The sequence below is a fragment of the Pogoniulus pusillus genome, chromosome 9, assembly GCF_015220805.1.
Source record: "Pogoniulus pusillus isolate bPogPus1 chromosome 9, bPogPus1.pri, whole genome shotgun sequence".
NCBI lineage: Eukaryota > Metazoa > Chordata > Aves > Piciformes > Lybiidae > Pogoniulus > Pogoniulus pusillus.
This window is the reverse complement of record NC_087272.1, coordinates 29,416,304-29,436,438: the sequence shown is the minus strand read 5'-3', so window position 1 is coordinate 29,436,438 and position 20,135 is coordinate 29,416,304. Positions and strand designations below refer to the sequence as shown.

The following is a 20,135-nucleotide window of genomic DNA, read 5'->3' as shown; positions in this document are numbered from 1 at the left end:
CCCAGCGCCACGTAGCCTCCTTCCCATGGCAGCAGCAGTCACTGAGGGGGGCTGGGGCAGTGTGGAACCCCACCCCTCCTGTCAGTCCTCACAGGAGTCCCTCAGCTGGCAAGAAGCACACTGGTTTTACCTCCAGCAACCTCCTTGGTCCTTGTAGAGGTGTACTGACACCCACTCAGTACCTGCATAGCCTGAGATCCGACTCCTCCGTTTATGTAATAGTCTCTTGGGGTGCATCAAGAAGAGTGTGGCCAGCACATCAAAGGAGGTTCTCCTCCCCCTCTACTCTGCCCTAATGAGGCATATCTGGAGTACTGTGTCCAGTTCTGGGCTCCTCAGTGCAAGAGAGATGGGAATCTACTGGAGAGAGTACAGTGGAGGCCACAAAGACGCTGAGGGTCCTGGAGCGTCACTGTGAGGAGGAAAGGCTGAGACACCTATGGCTGTTTAGCCTGGAGAAGAGCAGCCTCAGGGGATCGTCTCAATACGCAGCAAGAGCTAAAGGGCAGGGACAACAGGATGGGGCCAGACTCTTGTCAGTGATGCCCAGAGACAGGAAAAGGGGCAACGGACACAAACTGGAACCCAGAGAGTGCCTCCTTAAGGTGAGAAACTTACTGACTATGAGGGTGGTGCTGGAGACCTGGAGCAAGCTGCTGAGAGAGGTTGTGAAGTCTCCTCTGGAGAGATTCCAGACCCCCCAGGACATTGTGATCCTGGGCAGCCTGCTGTGGGCTGACCCTGTTTTAGCAGGGCGGTTGGACGATGACCCCAAGGTCACTTCGAGCCCCCACCATGCTAGAATTCTGTAATAGGTACCTGCTAAGCCATGGTTCATGAGGCCACCTCTGTGAGAGGGTGGACCTGCAGTTGTGTAGCAGACTCTGCTGGGTGACTCCTTGCCATGCAGGCCCAGCTGGTCTTTGGCCGTGGCATCTGCTCACATTGCTTCCACTGGGAATCTGCACCCATGAAGCAGTTTTCCAGGCCCCAGTGAAAGGTGTGTTGATGCTGGACTCTTCAGATGGCAGAGGCAGCATCTTGTTGACCCTGACGTTCAGTGGTAGCTTGCGCCGGGGCCATGCGTGCCTTGCTGGCCTTCCCAGCCCGCTGCCCATCCATCCTGGAGCTCTGCTCTCCCACGCACACGTCCCCTGGGGACGGCTGGGGCCCTCCCTGTGTTCTGCAGCTGGTGGCTGTGAGCCCGGATGACCCTTCCAAGCAGCAGCTCTGGCTGTTCCTCGCCTTCTGGCAGAGCCCCTGCTCGGCCCCGGTCGCCTCAGCGGCCGCTGGCGGGAACAGCTCTGCGGGCAGGGCCGCCGTCGGGGCAGAAGGGTGGCGTGGAACCAGCCGCTGGCGGGGACAGGGCTCCGAGTCGCCGCCTGTTGTTTTAGGGAGATGAAAGCAGCACAGTTCCACAGGGTGCGGGGGCGGCTCCGGGCCGCCGCTCCCCGCCGCGCCTCCCCCGCCGCAGAACAGGCCTCTGCTTTCAGCCGCCCGGGCCCCGCCGGAGGAATGTGCTCCCGGGCCAGCCCCCGCCGGTGCCGGCAGGGGAAGCGGCGGAGCCGCGGCCGCGTTCCTCGCATAGCTGCTGCGCGGCGCTGACCGCAGGAGCAGAGCCTGCCCGGCACAGCCGCCTCAGGCCCCTGCCTCCTCCCCTGGAGGCCGAAGCTGCTCTCCCTGCTGCCCTGCTGCAGATGGGACCCGCGCATCTGGCCAGGCTGTGAGAGCTGCAGGCCTCCCGCCCTGGCCCCTGTGCCATCTCCTTGTTTCTGTGCTCCGAGTGCTTCCCGGCCCGGCTCTGCTGGACTCCGTCCTCTCCGCGGCAGCCACAACAGCCCCACCTTTGCCGTCCCTGTGGATCACCGTCCCGTGGTGTCATCTGTGCTTGGTATCATTTGCATTGCATGGGTGGGAGATCGCACTTGGCCCCATCCCTGCTGCGCCGGAGCAGCCCTTCTGTCCCCTCTGGTGCCATGGGACTGCTGCAGAGCAGAGCAGCCACCTTGGGGCTCTTCCTCACTCACACAGGGCTCTCCCAGAGAGCCTGGGACTGGCTGAGGGTGGTGCAGGCAGCTGCTGGAGTACTCGATGTGGGTACTGGAGGCAGGTGCAGAGGATGGGGCTCAGCTCCCACGCTGCTGGAGCATGGTGGTCAGCACTGCAGCCTGAGCCACTGTGTCTCCTGGTCCCTCCAGGTTCCTTGTCCCACACCAGAGAAGAGCCAGCAGCCATTAGGGAAATAGAACTGGCAACTTTATACAGAAAATAAAATTATAACTAAGAGGTGGGTGTGGGGGGCACTGCCAGGCAGCTGGAGGCAGTCTGGAGGTGGTGCTGCCAGGGCAGGGGCAGCCACACCAGCCCCTGGGGAGAAGGGGGAGCTCCGTGGGCTCAGTCAGGGCCGTACAGGACTGCGACTCCCTGTGTGGGTGGTAGGTGCTGGGCCCTGAGGGAGGCTGTGGTGGTGAGAGGAACCAGGGCAGAACAGGGGAGCGGGAGGTGGAGTGCAGCTAGGATAGCAGGGACTGGGAACAGAAGGGGACATAGTGGGGGTACAGGACCTCCCAGACTGTACCCACGTACACAGCCCAAAGGACATGGGCACAGAATCTTCTGGCCAGTGGTTGGGGTGCTTACCCCAGGCTGGGAGGTGTTGCTGTGTGGTGCCTCCAGCACCATCTCCCAAAGCAGGAAGGGCAGCTGGTGACAGCAAGTCCTGGGCAGTGCCCAGCAGATCATGGCACCAGCAGTACCATGCATGAGGCCTCCTCACCAGCCCCCAGCAGCTTCCTCTACCTGTGCAGGGTGAGGCAGGGAGATGCCAGTCACCCTATGAAATCTGGTTGTTGAGCTGACCTGGGTACCGCTCAAAGCGCCTGTTGGCCTCCTCACTGAGTGCGTCGCCTGCATGGGCAGAGGGCAAGAGCCGTCAGCTCGAATGCTGCATGTCATCTGCCCTGCCAGCACCTCCACTCCCAACACAGCTGCCCCCACACCTCAGCCCCTGCCTCCTGGCACCACCCCAGCCATCCATCCCTCCAGCCTCCTTGCTGCCCTTCTCCTGGGACACCCCTTTCTGCGCACACCCTGCCTCAGGTACCCTCTCCCCCACACACAACATCCCAGGGCAGTTACCAATGTGGCAGCTGTGCACCCAGATGCGATGTCCATCATACTTGCAGTTGCATTTCATAGCATTGTTGGTGAAGTCACTCTCTGCTACCTCAAAGTTGGGGTTGATCACGACCTGTGGGACACTGGCAGTAAGGACCCAGCACTGCAGTCCCAGCAGACTTCCCTCCCTAGCTGCAGTGGGATGTGCTGGATGTCTTTGAGGAGCCAGTGGCTGTCACTGCAATGGGTGGCCCTGGGTGCACCGGGTGCCCATGAGCGGTGTGGCTCAAAACAGGTAACCCTGGACTGAAGCATGTCCAAGTACACGAGCCCTCCACATCTCCAAGCAGGAGGACAGGCACTATCCCTCACCAGCACCCTGCTTCTCAGACCCACCATGCTCCACCTGCCCAGAGAGGGAGCCAGGGGCTGGGGTGTAGCGAGAACTAGGATGCAGGTGCAGAGACTGGAGGAGGTGCAGTGCCAGAGTGGTGGGGTACAGGAGCAGAGAATGGGGGTGCACAGGGGAGGGCTGCAAGAAGGTCTGGGGGCAGCTCAGCTGCAGCACCTGCAGGATGTAGTTGCCTGGCTTGACATCAGTGATGTCGATCCACTGGCAGTCGATGTCATGCCGGTACAGGTCCCAGCAGCCCACAGTGATGCCCTGCTCCCCAAAGTTGGCACACTCGTACCGCTTGGCCACATCTGTGGGCAGGAAGAGGGTGGCTTGTCACTGCACAACCCCCGGCCAGACTGGTCCCTGCATGATAGCCAGGGATGGGCAGCCCCACAGCAGGGACGTGGGAAGGGGCAGTGCTGCAGAGCCCCATGGTGCCCACTCACCTTCCTCACACTCAGTGTCCTCAAGGCAGAAACTGGCCTTGTGTCCCTCTGCCACCTTGGTGCCGTTGGGGGTGAGGATGTCATAGTGGGTGAAGATGTCCATGCTGTGGTAGTGCCTGCAAGAGGGAGTCCACAGCACCCTGCTGCACCAGTGCCTGAGTGCTGGAAGACCCAGAGAGTACACGGGAGACTCACCCCATCCTGCAGCAGCCCCCCCACTGCCTGCCTGGCCCCTCGATGTGAGGAGGGTCCCCACAACCTGCTGCATGGAGTCCATGGTGCTACAAGGTCAGGCAGAGATTAGGCCTGCCTTGTGAGGGGACATGGCTATGGGAGGGGGCTCAGCTGCAGGGCATAGCATTGCTCCATGCCAAAGCGAGCACAATTGGACCCAGGCTGGTAAAAAAGTGCCCCACCTGGTGTAACACTCCACTGACATCACCCTCACCCATCCCACCGCAGCAGCACCCTGCCAGTGCTGCCTGCAGGCCTTTCCTGCCTGCGCCGCGCACGCACCGGTGGCACTCGTGCCAGACCCAAGAGTGCCGCCCAGCCTTGGGTCGGAAGTCGGCGCGGCCGTTGTTGTGGATCTGGGAGGAGAAGCGGAGCAGGCGGCGGTGCCCGTAGGGCCAGTTGGCCAGGCGGGCCGAGCTGGCCAGGCAGTTCTCTTCAGCAGCGCAGTACAGCATGTGCAGCGGCCGGTCCTCGATGTACGCCGTCTCCTGCACCAGCGGGGCGTGCAGCAGCAGGTCAGAGGCAGCTGGGGAGCAGACAGGGGCAGATGGCTCTCTTGGCCACCTCGCTGTCCCCAGCAGGGTGGGCAGGGCTGAGCCAGCCAGGGGAATGCATGGCCTCCCCATCAGTTGGGCACAGGCTGAGCCTGCAACCCAGTCACCTGTAAGCACCACTGCTCACAGCACCACGCTCACACTCCCATTATATGCAGCCCCTGGCCCCACAGCACCATCAACTCAAGACCCCACTGCCCAGTCCCCACCACCCAACAGCCCACATGGCCACTCACTCTCAGAGCAGATGACACCAGCAGCAAAGCGTGTGCCCGTGTTCCTGCAGCTCAGGCTGGTGCCATGGTGCTGGCAGTGACTCAAGGACATCTCATGGCCAGCACACTTCACCCCACTCAGCACCATCTCCGTCACATTACTGGCATCCCAGTACCACGTCTCCTAGGGAGGGAGTGAGACAGGCTGGGTGGCAGGGCTGGGTACCATGGGTGCCACGCTCATACACACCCAGACTGAGCTAGCACCCTGTGCCACAGCACAGCCCTGCCCACATACCTAGTCTGCCCACATGCATCCCATGCCAAGGCACAGAGGCCACGTCCCTTTGCCTCGCCTCCACTCAGCCCCACAGCCATGCGATGCCTGTGCTCTCCAGGGTGTCACCAGGGCCTCCCCACCAGCACCTACCGTCACTGCATGCAGGGAGTAGCCCAGGCCCAGCTGGCGACAGGCCACCATCGCCTCCTTGGTGGTCCAGCCATCGCTGCACACCGTGCCCCACTTACTGCCTTGCTTCACCTCCACGCGGCCCTCGAACATTGTCCTCCCACCAGCCAGGCGGATCTGCAGGGAAGGCCTGGTACCATCAGCTGGTGCCCTCTGCCTGGCCATGTTCCCACCCCATCTTGTCCTCATCTGTTTCCATCCCTGTCCCCATGGAGCAGTGGTGGTAGTGGCTTGCTGCCCTGGCCAAGCTGGCACTGGCACCTACTTGTAAGCCGTGGTTAGCAAATCCCAGACCCAGCTGGCGACAGGCCACCATCGCCTCGAGCGTACCCCAGCCTTCAGCACAGACCAGACCCCAGTGGGGCTGGTCCCCATCACCAGTCCCCAGCACCACCTCGACCCACCCCTCGAAGTGGCTCTGGCCCCCGCTTAGCCGAATCTGCAGAGAGAGGCAGTGGCAGGAGCAGCATCACAAGTGGTGCCCACATAACCAGGGCACACAAGGAGGTGGCAGCCAGGAGCTGAGTGAAGCCAGGCACAGATCTGATCAGCAGAGAGCTCACAAGTAACGGCAGGGTTTGGGCCATATAAGTTTGGGAGTTGTCTCACTAAAGCAGGGGGAAATGGTTCATTTTGAGACGGCATTTGCATTTCTGACGTGGCAAATACGAGAGAGTGAGACATTAAGAAGCTCCAAGAGGATGAAATGACAGGCCAGGGCCAGCAGGAGCACGTGGCTCCATTCACTCATCTCATCATCAGAAAAAATAAAATCTCTGCTGGTTGGCCCACAGGGATTTTTTTTCTGGTGCTTCTTGCGGAGAGCTTGCATGGGCTAGCAGCAAGGAGCACAGCAAGAGCAGCAGCCCCACACTTCCCACTATACTGTGGCCTTCCTTCTACCCTCTCACACAAAATCCCCAACCTCCCAAGGTATCCCTGGCCTCAGGGGGTTCCCAGGGGGAAATGTGTGAGGTGCAATGGGGTGCAGAGGAGGACACATGATGGACCACTCCACAGTGAGTCCCACGGGCCCTCCCAGCACCCCACTCCAGACAGCCCCACGGCACGCACCAAGGTCTCGTAGCCCATGTAGGGGATGTTGCAGCGAACAGCTGCATCCTCTGTGTGCTTGCAATCCTCCTGTGTGATGTTCTTGAAGGGGCAGCTCCAGAGGGACTTCTCTGTGCCCAGGCACTGCACTTCATTGAGGTGGATGGGTCCTGTTCCTGATGGGGGAACAGCAGGACTCAGGGCTCAGTGACACAGGGATGGCCATGGCCATCCTGATCCCACGGCTGCCCTTGCTCCTTGGCATGCATCAAGAGAGTCTGGCATGGTCCTGGCCCCCCTTGGCTCCCTAAGGGCCAGCAGAGCCTTACACCCAGATACATGTCTCTTCCACATGCCCAGGAGGGCAATTCCTGGCACCTCCAGCCCAGCATCCTCACCTTGGCCCATGCGTGCCCCGGTGAGGGCCTCCTTGGCACTGCCGAAGCCCAGCTCCCGGCACACCACGCTGGCTGACAGCAGGTTCCAGCGGTCATCACAGATGGTGCCCCACTGGCTGCTCTTGAGCACCTCGACGCGGCCCTCACCAACCTTTGCACCACCCTTCAGCCGAATTCGCTGCTACAGGGGAGCAGGGTCAGGCCATGCCATGGGACAGTGCATCCGGCATGGCACAGCACATTGCAGCACAGCATCACACAGCATGGTGTGGCACAGGGGGTGCTGGCTCTGACTGGCACACACAGGGACTGTGCTGCAACAGGACCCCATCCCCATCTCCTGCTCTAGGAGCTGGTCACCCAGGGACAGACAGACCCGCTCTGGGTTGCAGCCTGGAGCACAGAGCCGTGCAGCAGGGCAATGGCCAGCCGTGGGACACTGCAGGGCTTGTCCCCCTCTCCGCAGGGCTCACCTGGCCCTGCTGCTGCTGCTGCTGCTGGCGCTGTTTCTTCTTGTGGCCATTGGCAGTGGTGAAGAGGGGCCCGGGCACACAGCTGACGACAGCAGGCATGCCAGCCCTGCAGGCAGCTGAGGCATTGCCCCGGTAGAACTCAAAGGTGCACATAGAGAGGTGCACCTCAGTGCCCGTGCAGGACACCGAGTGCAGGCGGTAGTTGAGCTTCTGCCGCTCTGAGAACAGCCTGTGAGGAGAGAGGAGTCCTGAGACACAACCAGCCTGGCCAGCCTGCAGTGAGGGAGCGATGGCCTGCAGCTGCACTCTACACCCATGCCCCTGGCATTGTCCCCCAGGGAGAGATGCAGTACCTGTGGGGTGCCCACCCCTCACCAGCTGCCTGTTCCACATCCCCAGCAGCATGGGGACATAAACTCTGGTGGGACTGAGCAGGAGTCCTGCCACTCAGGCTCTCCACTGGAGCCATTTACCTCTTCCTGGGCCCTACGTCCTCCCTGCGCTTTTGTTTAGGCTGAGACTTGGAGGCCAGCCTGGAAAACAGAAAACAACCATCAAGGAGCCCAGGGCCTCAGGCTGACAGCCCTGCCAGCTGTGGTGACACTGGGAGCACAGCCCACCCCACTGGAGACTGAACTGAGCACTTGGCCCCTGAAAGACACTCATGCACATCTCTCTGCGTCACACATGGGTGTAAGAAGCATTATCTGCTTCCAGCAGTGACACAACTGCCCTCCCTCCACAGCAATGATGCAGTTTCCTGCCCAGATTCCACCAGGAAACGGTGCTGGATGCAGCAACATCCCATGCTGCCTTGTCACACAGCAGAAGATCAAACACCATTTGCAATGATTTGATCTGGCAGGTACAAGTGAGGTGTGCCCATGCCCTCATCCAGACACTAGACACCATCATTGTGCCACACTCCGAAGGAAGCAGAATGCCCAGCAAGCACAGCACCAAGCAGCCAGCACAGGCAATGAGTGTCCTCCCCAGTGCCATACAGCACAGTAGGCTCGCTGCTGGTTGGCAAGGCTGCCATGATGTAGGTGTGGTCCTAACATGCCAAAGGGAGGGCCAAAACCCCAGAAATGACAGGGAGTGAAGAGCAGAGTGCCCCAAAATAGGGCAGAGGACTGACACCCCCAACGGGACACAGCAAAACCAAGCCTGGCAACTGACTGCTGGCCAGTGGCAGAGCCACGGCAGACCACACAGCCCAGTGAGCCCCAGAACACAGCACAGGGCTGCCAGGAACCAAGATTCAAATGGCTGGAGGACATCGGCACCCTTCACATTCTGTATCCAGTTCTGGGTCCCCAGTACAAGAAAGACATCAGCCAAGTGCTGCAACCACTGGGGAGAACCATCAGAGTCATAGCTGGAGGAGAGATAGAGCACAAAGCTGCTCTAGCCTGGGGCAGTGGTGGCTCTGGGGGCTCTGACAGCAGCCATCTTCTCCCTACATGGGGCTCTCAGAACCACAGCCCTGCTCTTTCAGCCATGGGAGGGGAGAGCACAAGAGAAACTATGTGTCAGTGGGCAACACGAGGTTCAGGCTCAGAGTGAGAAAAAACTTCTTCCCCATGAGGGCTGCTTAGTATTGGAGCAGAGGCCACTGATCTCCATCCCTGGAGGTTTCCAAAAGTCAACTGGATGAAGTCTTGGGCTGACCTACAGCTGGCCCTGCTACACATAGGAGTTGGACCAGGATTCTGGCAGGCTCCTTCCAGCCTGGATTAGCCTATGACCCCGCCTATGACTGCAGCCATGCAGACCCAGATCAATCACAAACCAGCAAACCACCATGACTTCCAGAAGTCAGCTCCTGCTCCAGGTGGAGGGAAGGGAGCAGACCACAGCATCATGGCCTTCAAGAAACATCTCACCTAGTGCTGTGGGGAAAGTATTCACTCATTGGAAAGCAACAGTCAGCACCAAACTTCACCAGAAGCAACAAGATGCAGTGAGCAGGAGTGTTGGGTGGGGATCTGAGGAGACCCCACAAGATGGATTTCCATCACCGGGCTGCAGGAGCTGGTGAGGATGCCAACTAGAGACACAAAGCTGAGAAGTGTCACAATGAAGAGACTGTGATGTATCCACAGTGTAGGGCATCTTTGGCATCAGGGAAGGTGGTGGAACCATATGCTAGGGCAGAGCAACATCCCCACAGTGGCAGTGGACTCAGATAAGAGGTGCCATGCCATAGCCTAGAGCTGTGCACTCTAGCTCACTGCACCCACCAGCAGACCCAGCAGCAAGGTTCAGGGATGAAGGCAAAGGGAAACCAGATTATCCCTTGAGACTGGCAGAGGCAGCAAGAGTGAGGGAGCAGAGGGTACAAGAGATCCTATGCAGATGCAGTGCGGGGGATGAGACTTGTCACACTATGCCCATCAGATCAGTGCCCAGGACTGCTGAGCAAGTGCTCTCATGCCCACACCAGCTCACCCTGCCAGCACAGCCTGCAGAGAATGGAGAGGTGCACAGCCTTTCCAGCTTCCCCACTGCTGCTTTCTAGAGAAAGCAGCCCATTCCCACAGCTCCCCCTCCACCGGGAGAGGCAGCTCAGCTCCGAGGCTGCTGGTCCCCGTGGAGCTGCAACACAGGACACCACAGCCCTGTCCGCATCCGGCAGGGAATCCTGCCCACGGTAGCTTGGCACTGCAGCCCCTGACCCCGGTGTCAGAACTCCTGCCCGGTATGCAGGATAGGGGCTGCTCTGCCCAGAACATCACCAGCCTCGGAGAAAGATTGTCTCTCCCAGCAGACAGGAGACCTTGGTGTGACAGGCAGGTCCCACCAAGGTAGTGTTTGTCCTGCCGTCCCAGCACAGCCCAGGCCCTCAGTCTGCTCCATCTGGATCCCATTGTGCCAGGATCTGTTCTAATGGCAGAGCCCAGCGAGGCCAGAGAGACCAGCTGTGCCAAGGGTGCAGCAGATGGGGCACCCGAGCCCCTTACCTGCCACCTGGCCCCAGGCTCCGGCCCTTCATCCTGGCCGCACGCTTCAGCCGCCTGCAGGAGCAACACCGCAGCTGCCCAGTCAGGGGCACATGCAGTACTGGGCACCACACCTGGTACCACACTGGACACCAGCGTGTCCGTGCCCACACTCTGCACCCTTCATTTGGGCTATGGAGCTACTGGAACATCCCTGGCATGCATAGCTGCAAACCTCCCCTGGGCATGGAGGAAGATGTGGCGATGCAGCACTGCCAAGGAGTACACACTGCTGTCTTGGAGTAGACATTGCAGTAGCGCACAGGGCAGGTGGGCAGCCATGGCTCCCAGCCTCACCACTGCTCCTGGCCATGCCATGCTCCTCCCAGCCATGCTGTGGCTCCCCAGTCCAGCCAGCGAGTGCCCACAAAGTCAGCTCGGGCCAGAACTGGCGAGTGGCAGGGATGGGAAGGATGTTTCTGACAGCATCGGCCTCTCCTGTCCTCCAGCGCTGCCCCATGTCCCCGACTCTGCCCCCAGCCCTGCCCCACCCTGTATCCCTAGCTCTGCTCTGACAACACAGGTCCGCAGGCTCTGTGCCAGCCTCACTTACTTGTAGAAGTTCCTGTTGACCTTCTTCTCTGCGGGGAAGCCCATCATACCACAGACAACGCGGCTGTTCCGGCTGTCCCAGCCCTCGTCGCAGATCTGTGCCCAGCCATCCTTGTAACGCACCTCCACAATGCCCTCGATCACCGGCAGCTGCCGCCGGGCCCCGGACACCACTGGCCGCAGGCGGACCTCCTCCACGTGGCTCTGCTCAGTCTGCGGAGCACAGGGCAGCCCAGCTTGCACCGCACCTTGCTGCCATGCATCCCTGCTAGAATGCCTTGAGGGTGTAGGCACACCCAGGAGATGAGACAAAGTCCCAAATGGGGGACAATGACAGACAGCCAGGTCCTGCATCCCTGCAGGTCACTTGCAACGACCCTGGGCAGCCAAGGGCTAGCTAGTGCCCGTTTCCTGGGCGCACAGCCAGGAGAGCCAGTACTGCTGTCCCATCACCTCAGGATCCTGCATCCAGGAGGAGGCTGTCCAGAGAGCCCCACACCCAGGCACCCACCCCGCAGCAGCTGGGACATTGAGCAAAGCCAGAAGGGCATGACCTGAGCCTCGCATGCCTCACAGGAGCTCTGCCATCCCATGCTCAGATCTGTGCCATGTCCCCACACCCAAGCCACAGCCTGAGCAGGGCCTTGTCCTTCACTGCGTCTGCAAGGGGACAGAGGTCTCAGCCAGGAAGAGAAGGATAGCCATGGGACTTGGTCTGGGAAGGAGAGTCTGGAAGAATCACAGAATCATAGAGGCCACTTGTGTTGAGTTCAGCGTGGAGGAGCAGTTCCAGCAGGCAGGAGAAAGAAGAAAGCAGGCTGCAGAGGAGCCAGCGCCTGACCCAGAGAGGCTGTTGTGAGAAGCAGCAGCTCAGGATACATAGGAGAGGCCATGGCAGCTCTGTGCTGCTGTGCAGGGATAATGGAAGCAGTCTGTGTGACAGGGCCTCTCTGGGATCCTGGGCAGCTCTGGCTGCCTGTTGTGGCCAGCAGCTTCCTCACCTCGATGACATTGGAGTCCTTGAAGCCTGGGATGCGCTCGTCCTTGCAGATGACTCCTGCATCTTCCTCATGGCTGCAGTCACTGTTCCCCCAGCCCCGGTGTTTGCAGTCCCCAATGCTCTTCTCACTTCCAGCACAGTTCACATTGTCCAGCCAGATCCGTCCTGCCAGACACCAGGGCTGGAGTGAGAGGCCATGCAGCACTCTCTGAGACCAGGGAACTTGCCCATGAAGCACAGCCAGGATCAAGCAGGTGTGCAGCAGAAGAGTGGATGCTGGGCAGGGTGCAGCTCTCCCTTGGCACATAGTCAAAGCCAGTGAAATGCCAAGAGCAAAGCCCTGAGCAGGGGACCTGCAGATGCGGGAGTTTCATCTGCCCAAGGGGCTGCTCTGCCAGACATAAAGCCCCTGTCTAACACGTGCCCTAGGTCTGTACAGCATCTCACCTCCAGCACGGCCTGCTGCATCTCTTGCCATACACTTGCACCAGCCCTGAGCTGCAGCTGCCCTACACCAGCCCCACAGCTGCAGCAAGTGCATGCCCACAGCCACTCCACAGTCCGGACACAGGCACAGCAGCTCACATAGAAACACAGAGAGCACATACACACACATGCATGCCCACACACCCTGCCGGGCACTTGGCAGGCACTGGACCTGCCTCTCACACCCCAGCACCCACTGGCGCAGGTGTGTGCAGACCTGCTGCAGAACACCCCATTGCAGTACCCAGGCAGCCCCAGCCCAGCTGGCCCCAACCCGCGCAGCAGAGGGGGGCTGTGCCCACCGCCCCGCTCTTACCCACGCCTTTGCCGTATTTGGCGCTGTGGGCCCAGCCGGCAGCAGCCACGAAGCCGAGGTGGCGGCACAGCACGTGCGCGTTGGCCAGCGAGAAGTCGTCGTCGCAGATGGTGCCCCACTCGTCATTGTAGAAGACCTCCACGCGGCCCTCGTTGTGCTTGCGTGGGTAACCGGCCAGGCGAAACCTCAGCTGCGGTCCGGGCTGGGGCGTGGGGCCTGCAGGGGTGGGCTGGGCACTGTCCACCCACAGCCACATGCTGCTCAGCAACACCAGCAGCTCCTGCCATGCCCATGTGCCACAGCTTCCCATGGCAGCTTGGCTCTGCAAGGGCAGAAAGGGCAAAGAATGCACAAGCTGTGCCAAAATCCCAGCCCCGTGCTGGTCAAACCCCTGCTCACATGCAGCTCCGCTCAGCACCAGCATCCCATCCCCAGCCAGAGCCAGTCCACTCCCACTCCCTGCCCCATGCCCTCCATCCCCAGCCCTTTGCATCGGCTCTGGACCCCAGGGCTGCCGTCGGTTGTCCAGTAACTTCCCAGCACCTCATGAACAGCCACTACCAACATCCCGCACCAAGGGGCAGCAACACAGGAAAAAGGTTTGCATCACCCAAGAAAAGCCATCTGGGCAGGAGAGGCAGCAGCTGCCCGAACTGGAGCAGGACCAGGGCCCAGGGAAAGCCCAGCTGGACCAGCCAGAATCTAATCCACCAGGAACTGTGTAACAGCACTGCCATGAGGAGCTGCCAGCCCAGGAGCAAGGCAGCCAGAGCCTCCCACATTCCTCTGGCCCTCCACTAACATCTGCAACTCCGGAATACCAACGGGAATGTGGTGTTCCTGCACCAGCCTCATCGGTAAACAACGGTGAAAACCCTTCTCTGTGAAGCCCTGTCCTTCCCAGCACACTATTCCCATCTATCCTCAGGGACCACTTTAACGCCTGAGGAACTGCAGCCCCGGAGCTGTGTATGGATTGTGTCAGACCTGCTCCAGACACAGCTTTGAGGGCAAAACTCTGATGCACACCCTGCACCACTGGCCCTCTGATACACACCTGCCTCCCATTACTGCAGCCTCACGTCACCCTTCCAGCCAGAGAGTTCCACAGGTGAGAAAGCACACCCCAAACCTGAGAGCCCCTCTGGAAAGGTCCACCAGAACCAGATTCTTGCACCTCACATCTCCCACCCCAAGAGCAGCTCCTGCACTTGCACAGCTTGCGCTTGGCATTAGACACCAGGAAAGAGCAGCAGGTCTGGCTCAGCCATGGGCAGGACTGGTTTAGCCTTCCAGTGCTCAGACACAAACCCTGCACAGGCTCCCAGTGTGGAGCTGCACCACAGGGACCCCCTCGCAGACCCTACCCATGGTGCCAATGCACTTCCCTGACAGCCTCTGTCCCCACTTTCCAACAGCTCACTGTCTGCTTACCAGTGGGGCCAAAAAGGGTATCAGGGCATCCTTGGGAATCATGGCTGCTCTTCAGGTTCCCCATTCCCTGGACTAAGCCCTGTCCCATGTTGTCCAGTCCTGCTGCCTGCCTGTCCCCTGGGCATCTGTCACACTGGTGCCTCCAAGAGCATCAGGTCCCTGGGGATAAATGCCTGCAAGGCTGCTCAACAGTGAGCATGGGGTAACAAGGACCAACAACACTGGTCCAGGCCAGTGCAAGACATCTTGATGGGACATGCACCAGCCTCTCATGGCAATCACATCAGCATGGTCCATCTCCCTTCCCTGTCCCAGCCTGGGGCACAGGGGACACCATGAGCAGCTGGTAGGAACATGCCAAACTCAGGGCAGCCCACAAGTCCTGGAGTTGGAGGGAGCTGGCTCTGCACTCCCCACACCTCAGCTGCCTGCTTTGGCACTGCCAGAGCACAACAAAGCCCAGCAGGAAGCTGTTGGTGGGCAGGCAGCAGGGAAGGGCTTTGCTCAACCTTTTAATCAGTCTGTTGTGGCAGGAGAAAGAGGAGGGCGGGCACAAAGAGCCACCCCAGCTCTGCCAAGCAGTTCAGGAAAGCATTTATCTGGGCTGGTCAGAGAAGGAATGCTCCATTTCTGCTCTGCCTGGGAACGCAGCAGTAATAAAACACTTCTTTTCCCCCCCATCGGTCAGTGCAGGGACACCTCCATGTGCAAATGAAGCTCTATAAATCTTCAGAACTCCACTGTGCACCGTGGCCCTCTCAGTACTGTGACCTACCTCAGCAGACATGGAAAGCTGCAAGCATGTAAGACTAAAGCTTCACCAGCACTTGCCCCATGAACAAGCAAGACAACCAATGCCAATGCGGGCAGCCAGCAGCTCCAGGCAGGCTTGCAGCAGCTCAGCACAAGGCGAAGGAGCAGCAGCACAATTAATGGCAATCTCAAGAGCTCTGCAGAAATAGCTCATGTCAGGGGGCTGCTGTGGCCTTTTATGAGATCACAGGTTTGGGTAATTGGAGTAACTGTGGATATAACAGGCTGAGACTGGAAGGCACTGGATTCATCTGGCACCACCTTCTAATGAGTAATTAGCACTTGACAAAATCACTGCACCTTCTGCTAAATGGATTAAAATTGGTCACCTGTTGGAAGTAAAATGTGGTAGCAAAGGGGAAGTCACCATGTGGCGGGGTTTCTAGGGAGGATCACATGCTCTTCAAAGCAAATCATGTCTGGAGGAGGAAAAAAGTCCTCTCGGTGTAGTCTGCTAAGACATAAATGGGCAGGAGCATGCAGAATCATGAAGCCAGATCTAGACAGCATCGTGCAGCCTGTGTGCTTGACTGAGAGGAACAGCCAGGAACAAAGTGTGTAGGACCAAAGACCAGAACATGGCACTTAACAAAGTTCTTAGGTTTTGCACGGCAAAGCACTTGGTCCCAACATGGCCCAGTGCCCACCAAGTCCCAGTATTGTGCCCAGGATTTGGTATGCTCAGTCTAAACAGGATCACCCAAATCACAGATGTCATGGAGACTGATAACAGGTCCCAGCCTTGCCCCAGTTTGAGAGTCAGGACAAAAGTTCCCCAGCCCAGGGCCCCAACTCCTACAACACTGGCAGGAGGTGCTCTGGGATGGGGCAGGGACGTCCTACTGCAGCCCAGCTCTGGCAGCCCCAGCTCAGCCATCTAAGTGTCTGTATTTAAAAGCCCACTGTGGATCTCTCTTCCTCACAATCCTTCAATTGCTCAAACTTCTGCCATCCATTTCTGCATTAACCTCAGCTCGCTGCCACCCTTGGCACTCTTCTCATGGGTCATAGCTTTCCTCTGCTATGGCTGCAGCATCCCTTGTCCCCACTGTGATTCCTCTGCCCTTGTAGCCCATCCTGTTCTCAGCTCCTGCCACTCATCTTGGCACTCCCTGGTGAAAGCTCTGCTGATGTCTGCCTGGGCCAACAGCTACTCATCTGAGTTCCCTGGGGCACAGCACAAGCTATTTCCCCATTCCTGCACCATCTCCTTCTCAGAGTGTGCTCCAAGTCCACACACAGGAGGATCAGGCTAATAGGGCTCTCATTGTCCAGGTCTCTTTTTCCACCTTCTCAAACTCAAGCTGTGCAGTTGCTCTTGTCTAGTCTTGTGACACTGCCCAACTTCCCCAGTCTACTGCCAAGCTTTGCTCTGGATCCTGCCAGCTGCTCCAGGTCAGAGCTTACTCCCAGCCACAGCAGGAATGGCAGATGGGGTTGATCTGGGCCCAGCACCTCCCCGTTCCAGCCTTTTCCTCCAGCCCTGACACAGCTTCATGGGATGCTGTCCTGCCAGGTGGCACAGCAGGAGGGCACAAGATCAGTGCTAGAGCTGGGGCTCTTTGGTACGTGCACCATAGAGGGACTCGATCACCCAGCACAAGAGACCCAAGGCGCATTTCCCATCTCCTCCCCACCTCAGCTAGGGGAACGTCCACCCCTTTGCCCAGCCTCCACAGATTACTCCTGCTGGGAACAAGGGTCTGTAAGGGCGACAGGTCCCACCCCACTGGTGCAAGGGACAGCTGGTGCCACCACCAGCACAGTAGGAGGATGTGAGCACTGGAGTTTGCAGATGATCAGGAACCTGCAGGAGCCACGCGCATCCCCTGGAGAGGGTAAAAAACAGAGGTGCAGACAGCCTGGGCACGGCCAGCCAGCATGTGGAGAGGGGCAGGGGACTGGGAATCACCTGGCACAGGGACGGCGTGTCTAGGCATGTCCCCTGGCTGCTTCCACTGCATGTCTTGGACAAGAGCCAAGCACAGTCCTGCTCCAGCCATCCTGCTGCCAGCTTCCTGCTCCAGCCAGAGACTGCATCCTCTTGGACAGGGACCCTGATGGAGCTGCCGGCCGGCCTGTGCCATGCCATGCCGTGCTGAACGTGCCTGTCCCAGCACACCAGTGGCTCACACAGCGGCAAGTGGAAAGCGTTCTGGAGGACAGGCTGGCCCTGAGCAAATGCTGGGCCCGGGAGCTGGAGAGCAGCCCAGGTCCTCGCCACTGCCCAGGAAACCTCAGGAATGTTGCAGCAGGGTGTGCACAGGGCCCCAAGCCACCTCCCAGCCCACAGATGCTTGGTGGTGGGATGCCCCAGAGCCCTGAAGGACTTCCCACATCCCCTGACCTTAGTGCTGCCAAGGCCAGCATGGGCACAGGGTTCTCCTGGTACAGCAGGCAGCCCTGTGAGGCAGCAGGAGCCATGGCACTGCTCGTACTGCTCCCACACCAGCCCCACAGGCTCTGCCTGCTCCAGTGGAAGAAGAGGGCTTCTGCGTCCCAGGACAGAACTCCTTGCCAGGGCCTGCAGCCCTCCTGGGCAAGCACTGCCTCCACTGTTGCTCCACTGCCCCAGCTGTGTGCTGCAGAGGATCTCAGCTGTGCCAACAAGAGGTTCCCGGAACCCAGCAGGGCCACTGGCTCCCAAGGGCTGTTCAGAGTTTATGTGCTCTCTAGCAGAGGAAACCTCAGAGAAGAGCAAACGGCTCTCAGGAAGGGCAGCTCCTGATGAACAGTGAACACCAGAACATCGGTATTTTTGGTCAGCCAAGCATGGAACACCCCTGCAGCATAGGGACAGCCTCCCTGACGGCAGCAGTCAGTGAGGGCCAGATCATGCCTCACTCCATAGAAACAAGCTCCCTCAGAGTCCTCCCTGAGTCACGAGAAGGGATGCAGAGCAACCCAGGCACTGACAACTGAGAGAACTCAGCAGAGCAGCACAAGCAACTGAAGACCTGGGAAAGCTGCCAGTACAAGGAGGAAGAAGATCCCTCTGTTTATCTTTCCTTGGAAAGGTTAAGGGGTGATACAGTCACACTCTGCCCACATCAGGACATCCCTGAGAGAATGGAGTCATGTCCCCAGCACTTAGAATAGAAGGTCTGGTGGGTCCCATGGCTCCAGGCTCTTGGTTCCATCCCCTCCTTCTTCCCCAGGGACCCAGAACACACAGCCCAGCACTGGGCCTTTCGCAATCCCAGCTGCCTGGATGGGTCTACTTCACTCCTCCTGCTTCCCAGCAGCCCTGGTGTGATGGGAATGAGCACGAGCTGGGGGAGCCCCGACACCTCCACCACACTCGGGCGAGGACCAGCTGGCTCTCTGCCTGCAGGAACGCTATGAGATTTGAGCTCTGGCATAAGCACAGACAAGGTCTGGTGGGCAGCATGTCTCCACAGATGAACTGGTCCCAGAAGCATCAAGGAGCACTCCAGGGCCACCACGGGAACCTGACCACCCTGGCAGGATTAGTGACATCTCACAACACCACCCACCTCCCACTGGTTGGCAGCCCAGAAGGCAGGGTGCCATCTCACTGCGTGCCCCCACCCGGAGCAGCGACAGGGACACTGCCGTGGCTAGGAAATTCCTGCTCCCGGGGCTGTCGGGAGAGTCAGCAGGGGCAGAGCACTCAGTGCATGCTGAGGCTGCATCTCCTTTCCCTGACGTACCTCTGTCCTGATGTCAGTCTGTAAGCCAGAGCAGAGCAAAGCACAGCCCTTGGCGGTTCCTAACTGTACCCAGCTTCCCCAGGACACAGCCAGATCCTTGGCTCTGCGAGAGCTCGCCCGCTTCACCCCGGGCTCCCCCGGTCTCTGGGGGGTAGCCCTGAGAGGAACCACCTATAGGCTGGGCGCAGGAATGTGCAGACGCTGCAGCCACCAGCGACATGCCCCCAGGCAGGCACGGCGGGTCTGGGGGGCCCAGCAGTGCCCAGCAGAGAAGCAGTCTGCCTGGAGCTACCAGGCAACTGGGCAGCTGTCAGGCGTCCTGTGCACCCACAGCCTCCCACGCTGAGCACTGGGGCATGGCGGAGGGCACCGCACGGCTCCGAGCCGCTGCCGGCACGGAGCAAGCCTCTGCAGCGGGCAGCCGACAGGGCTCTCCGGCCGCGGGTGGCCGGGACCGTGCTGCCAGCGCCCCGCCGGTGCTCCATAGATCCGCTAAGAATCGCCGGGCTTCGGGGTAGGGCAAGCGGCACCCGGTACGCGCACACAGCCCTCGCCCGGCGGCGGCTGCACAAGCCCGCACTGAGCCATTAGGCCCGCGTCCGGCTCTGTTCGGTCCCGCTCCGCACAGCCCGCCTGAGGCATCCTCCGTGCGCCTGCCCGGCGCCCAGCCCCGGCCCCGGCGGCCTCCCTCCGCGCCCCCCGACACTGCCCGACAGGCTCAGCGGGTGCCGAGCGCGGCTCAACGCATCCAGCCCCACCGCCCCCGATCCGGGGCCGGTCCGAGCCGTGCTGCCCCGCCGCCTTCGGGCCGACCCTGCTCGCCTACCCTGGGCGGTACCTTTCGTCCCCACGGGGTGCGCGGCTCCGGCAGCGCCAAGCGGGAGCGTCCAGCGGAGTGCCGGCGGGGCCGAGCCGCGCCGCGCTGCGCTGTGCCGCCCCTCTCCGCCCTGGCCCGCCCCAAGCCTTGCCCGAGTGGCCCCGGCCTGGCCCCGCAGCCGGTACGGGGAGGGCCGGCGCCGCGACCCCCTCCAGCGCCCCGGGATGGAGGCTCAGGGGCTGCCGGGGCCGCTCCGAGAGCCTCGGGGGCGACTGCCCGCTGGGCAGGACAGCCCTGGACCCGTGCCCTCCCGGAGGTAGCCGATCCGCGCTGCGCCGCCCGCACTGGGCCCCAGCACCTCGGGAGCGCCGGGCGCCCCGTGGCGGGTGACCTCGAGCACAGGGACGGGACGCTGGACACGGCAAGAGTGCCAAGGTGCATAGGACGGCAGGGCCGCTCGAGTTCCCTCACTCCTGATCTCTCGGCCATCCCCGCCACAACCTCCTCACACATCTCCGGCGGCCGTTGGAGAGGGTTTGCACCTTTCACCCTCCCTGCCAGCGCTGCTGCAGAGGCTGCAGCACAGCTGCCCAGGCATCCTCCCTGCAGCCATGCTGCCTGTCCTGGGAGTGCAACGACCCCATCCTGCAGGGCTGGGGTCTGCCCAGCTCCTCAGGAAGCC

The 20,135-nt window shown here is 60.4% G+C and overlaps 1 protein-coding gene across 3 annotated transcripts; it reads right to left on the bottom strand.

Annotated features, from left to right (window-relative positions):
• Positions 1–2,239: 2,239 nt before the first annotated feature.
• On the bottom strand, positions 2,240–19,544 carry LOXL3 (lysyl oxidase like 3). Of its 3 annotated transcripts, none has more exons than XM_064149086.1 (15): positions 19,463–19,544; positions 12,716–13,037; positions 11,915–12,078; positions 10,915–11,126; positions 7,830–7,889; positions 7,357–7,585; positions 6,884–7,064; positions 6,507–6,661; positions 5,394–5,549; positions 4,985–5,147; positions 4,477–4,720; positions 3,961–4,076; positions 3,686–3,822; positions 3,139–3,250; positions 2,240–2,907 (listed from the first exon to the last, which is right to left on the bottom strand). In XM_064149086.1, the coding sequence occupies exons 2-15, from the start codon at positions 13,023–13,025 to the stop codon at positions 2,834–2,836; spliced, it is 2,313 nt and encodes a 770-aa protein (XP_064005156.1). In that variant the 5' UTR covers positions 13,026–13,037; positions 19,463–19,544; the 3' UTR covers positions 2,240–2,833. The 3 variants fall into 3 exon arrangements, with proteins under 3 accessions (XP_064005156.1, XP_064005157.1, XP_064005158.1); XM_064149087.1 differs by having other exon boundaries at positions 19,475–19,542; XM_064149088.1 differs by lacking the exon at positions 7,830–7,889.
• Between the last annotated feature and the right edge of the window lie 591 nt (positions 19,545–20,135).

Excerpts from the sequence above, each read along its gene's own strand:
- LOXL3 (XM_064149086.1), bottom strand. The coding sequence starts at position 13,025 with ATGGGAAGCTGTGGCACATGGGCATGGCAGGAGCTGCTGGTGTTGCTG. Across the intron at positions 4,721-4,984 it reads TGGTGTCATCTGCTCTGAGA|CTGCCTCTGACCTGCTGCTG; the intron begins GTGAGTGGCCAT and ends TCTGCTCCCCAG. Across the intron at positions 2,908-3,138 it reads GGTGCACAGCTGCCACATTG|GCGACGCACTCAGTGAGGAG; the intron begins GTAACTGCCCTG and ends CTGCCCATGCAG.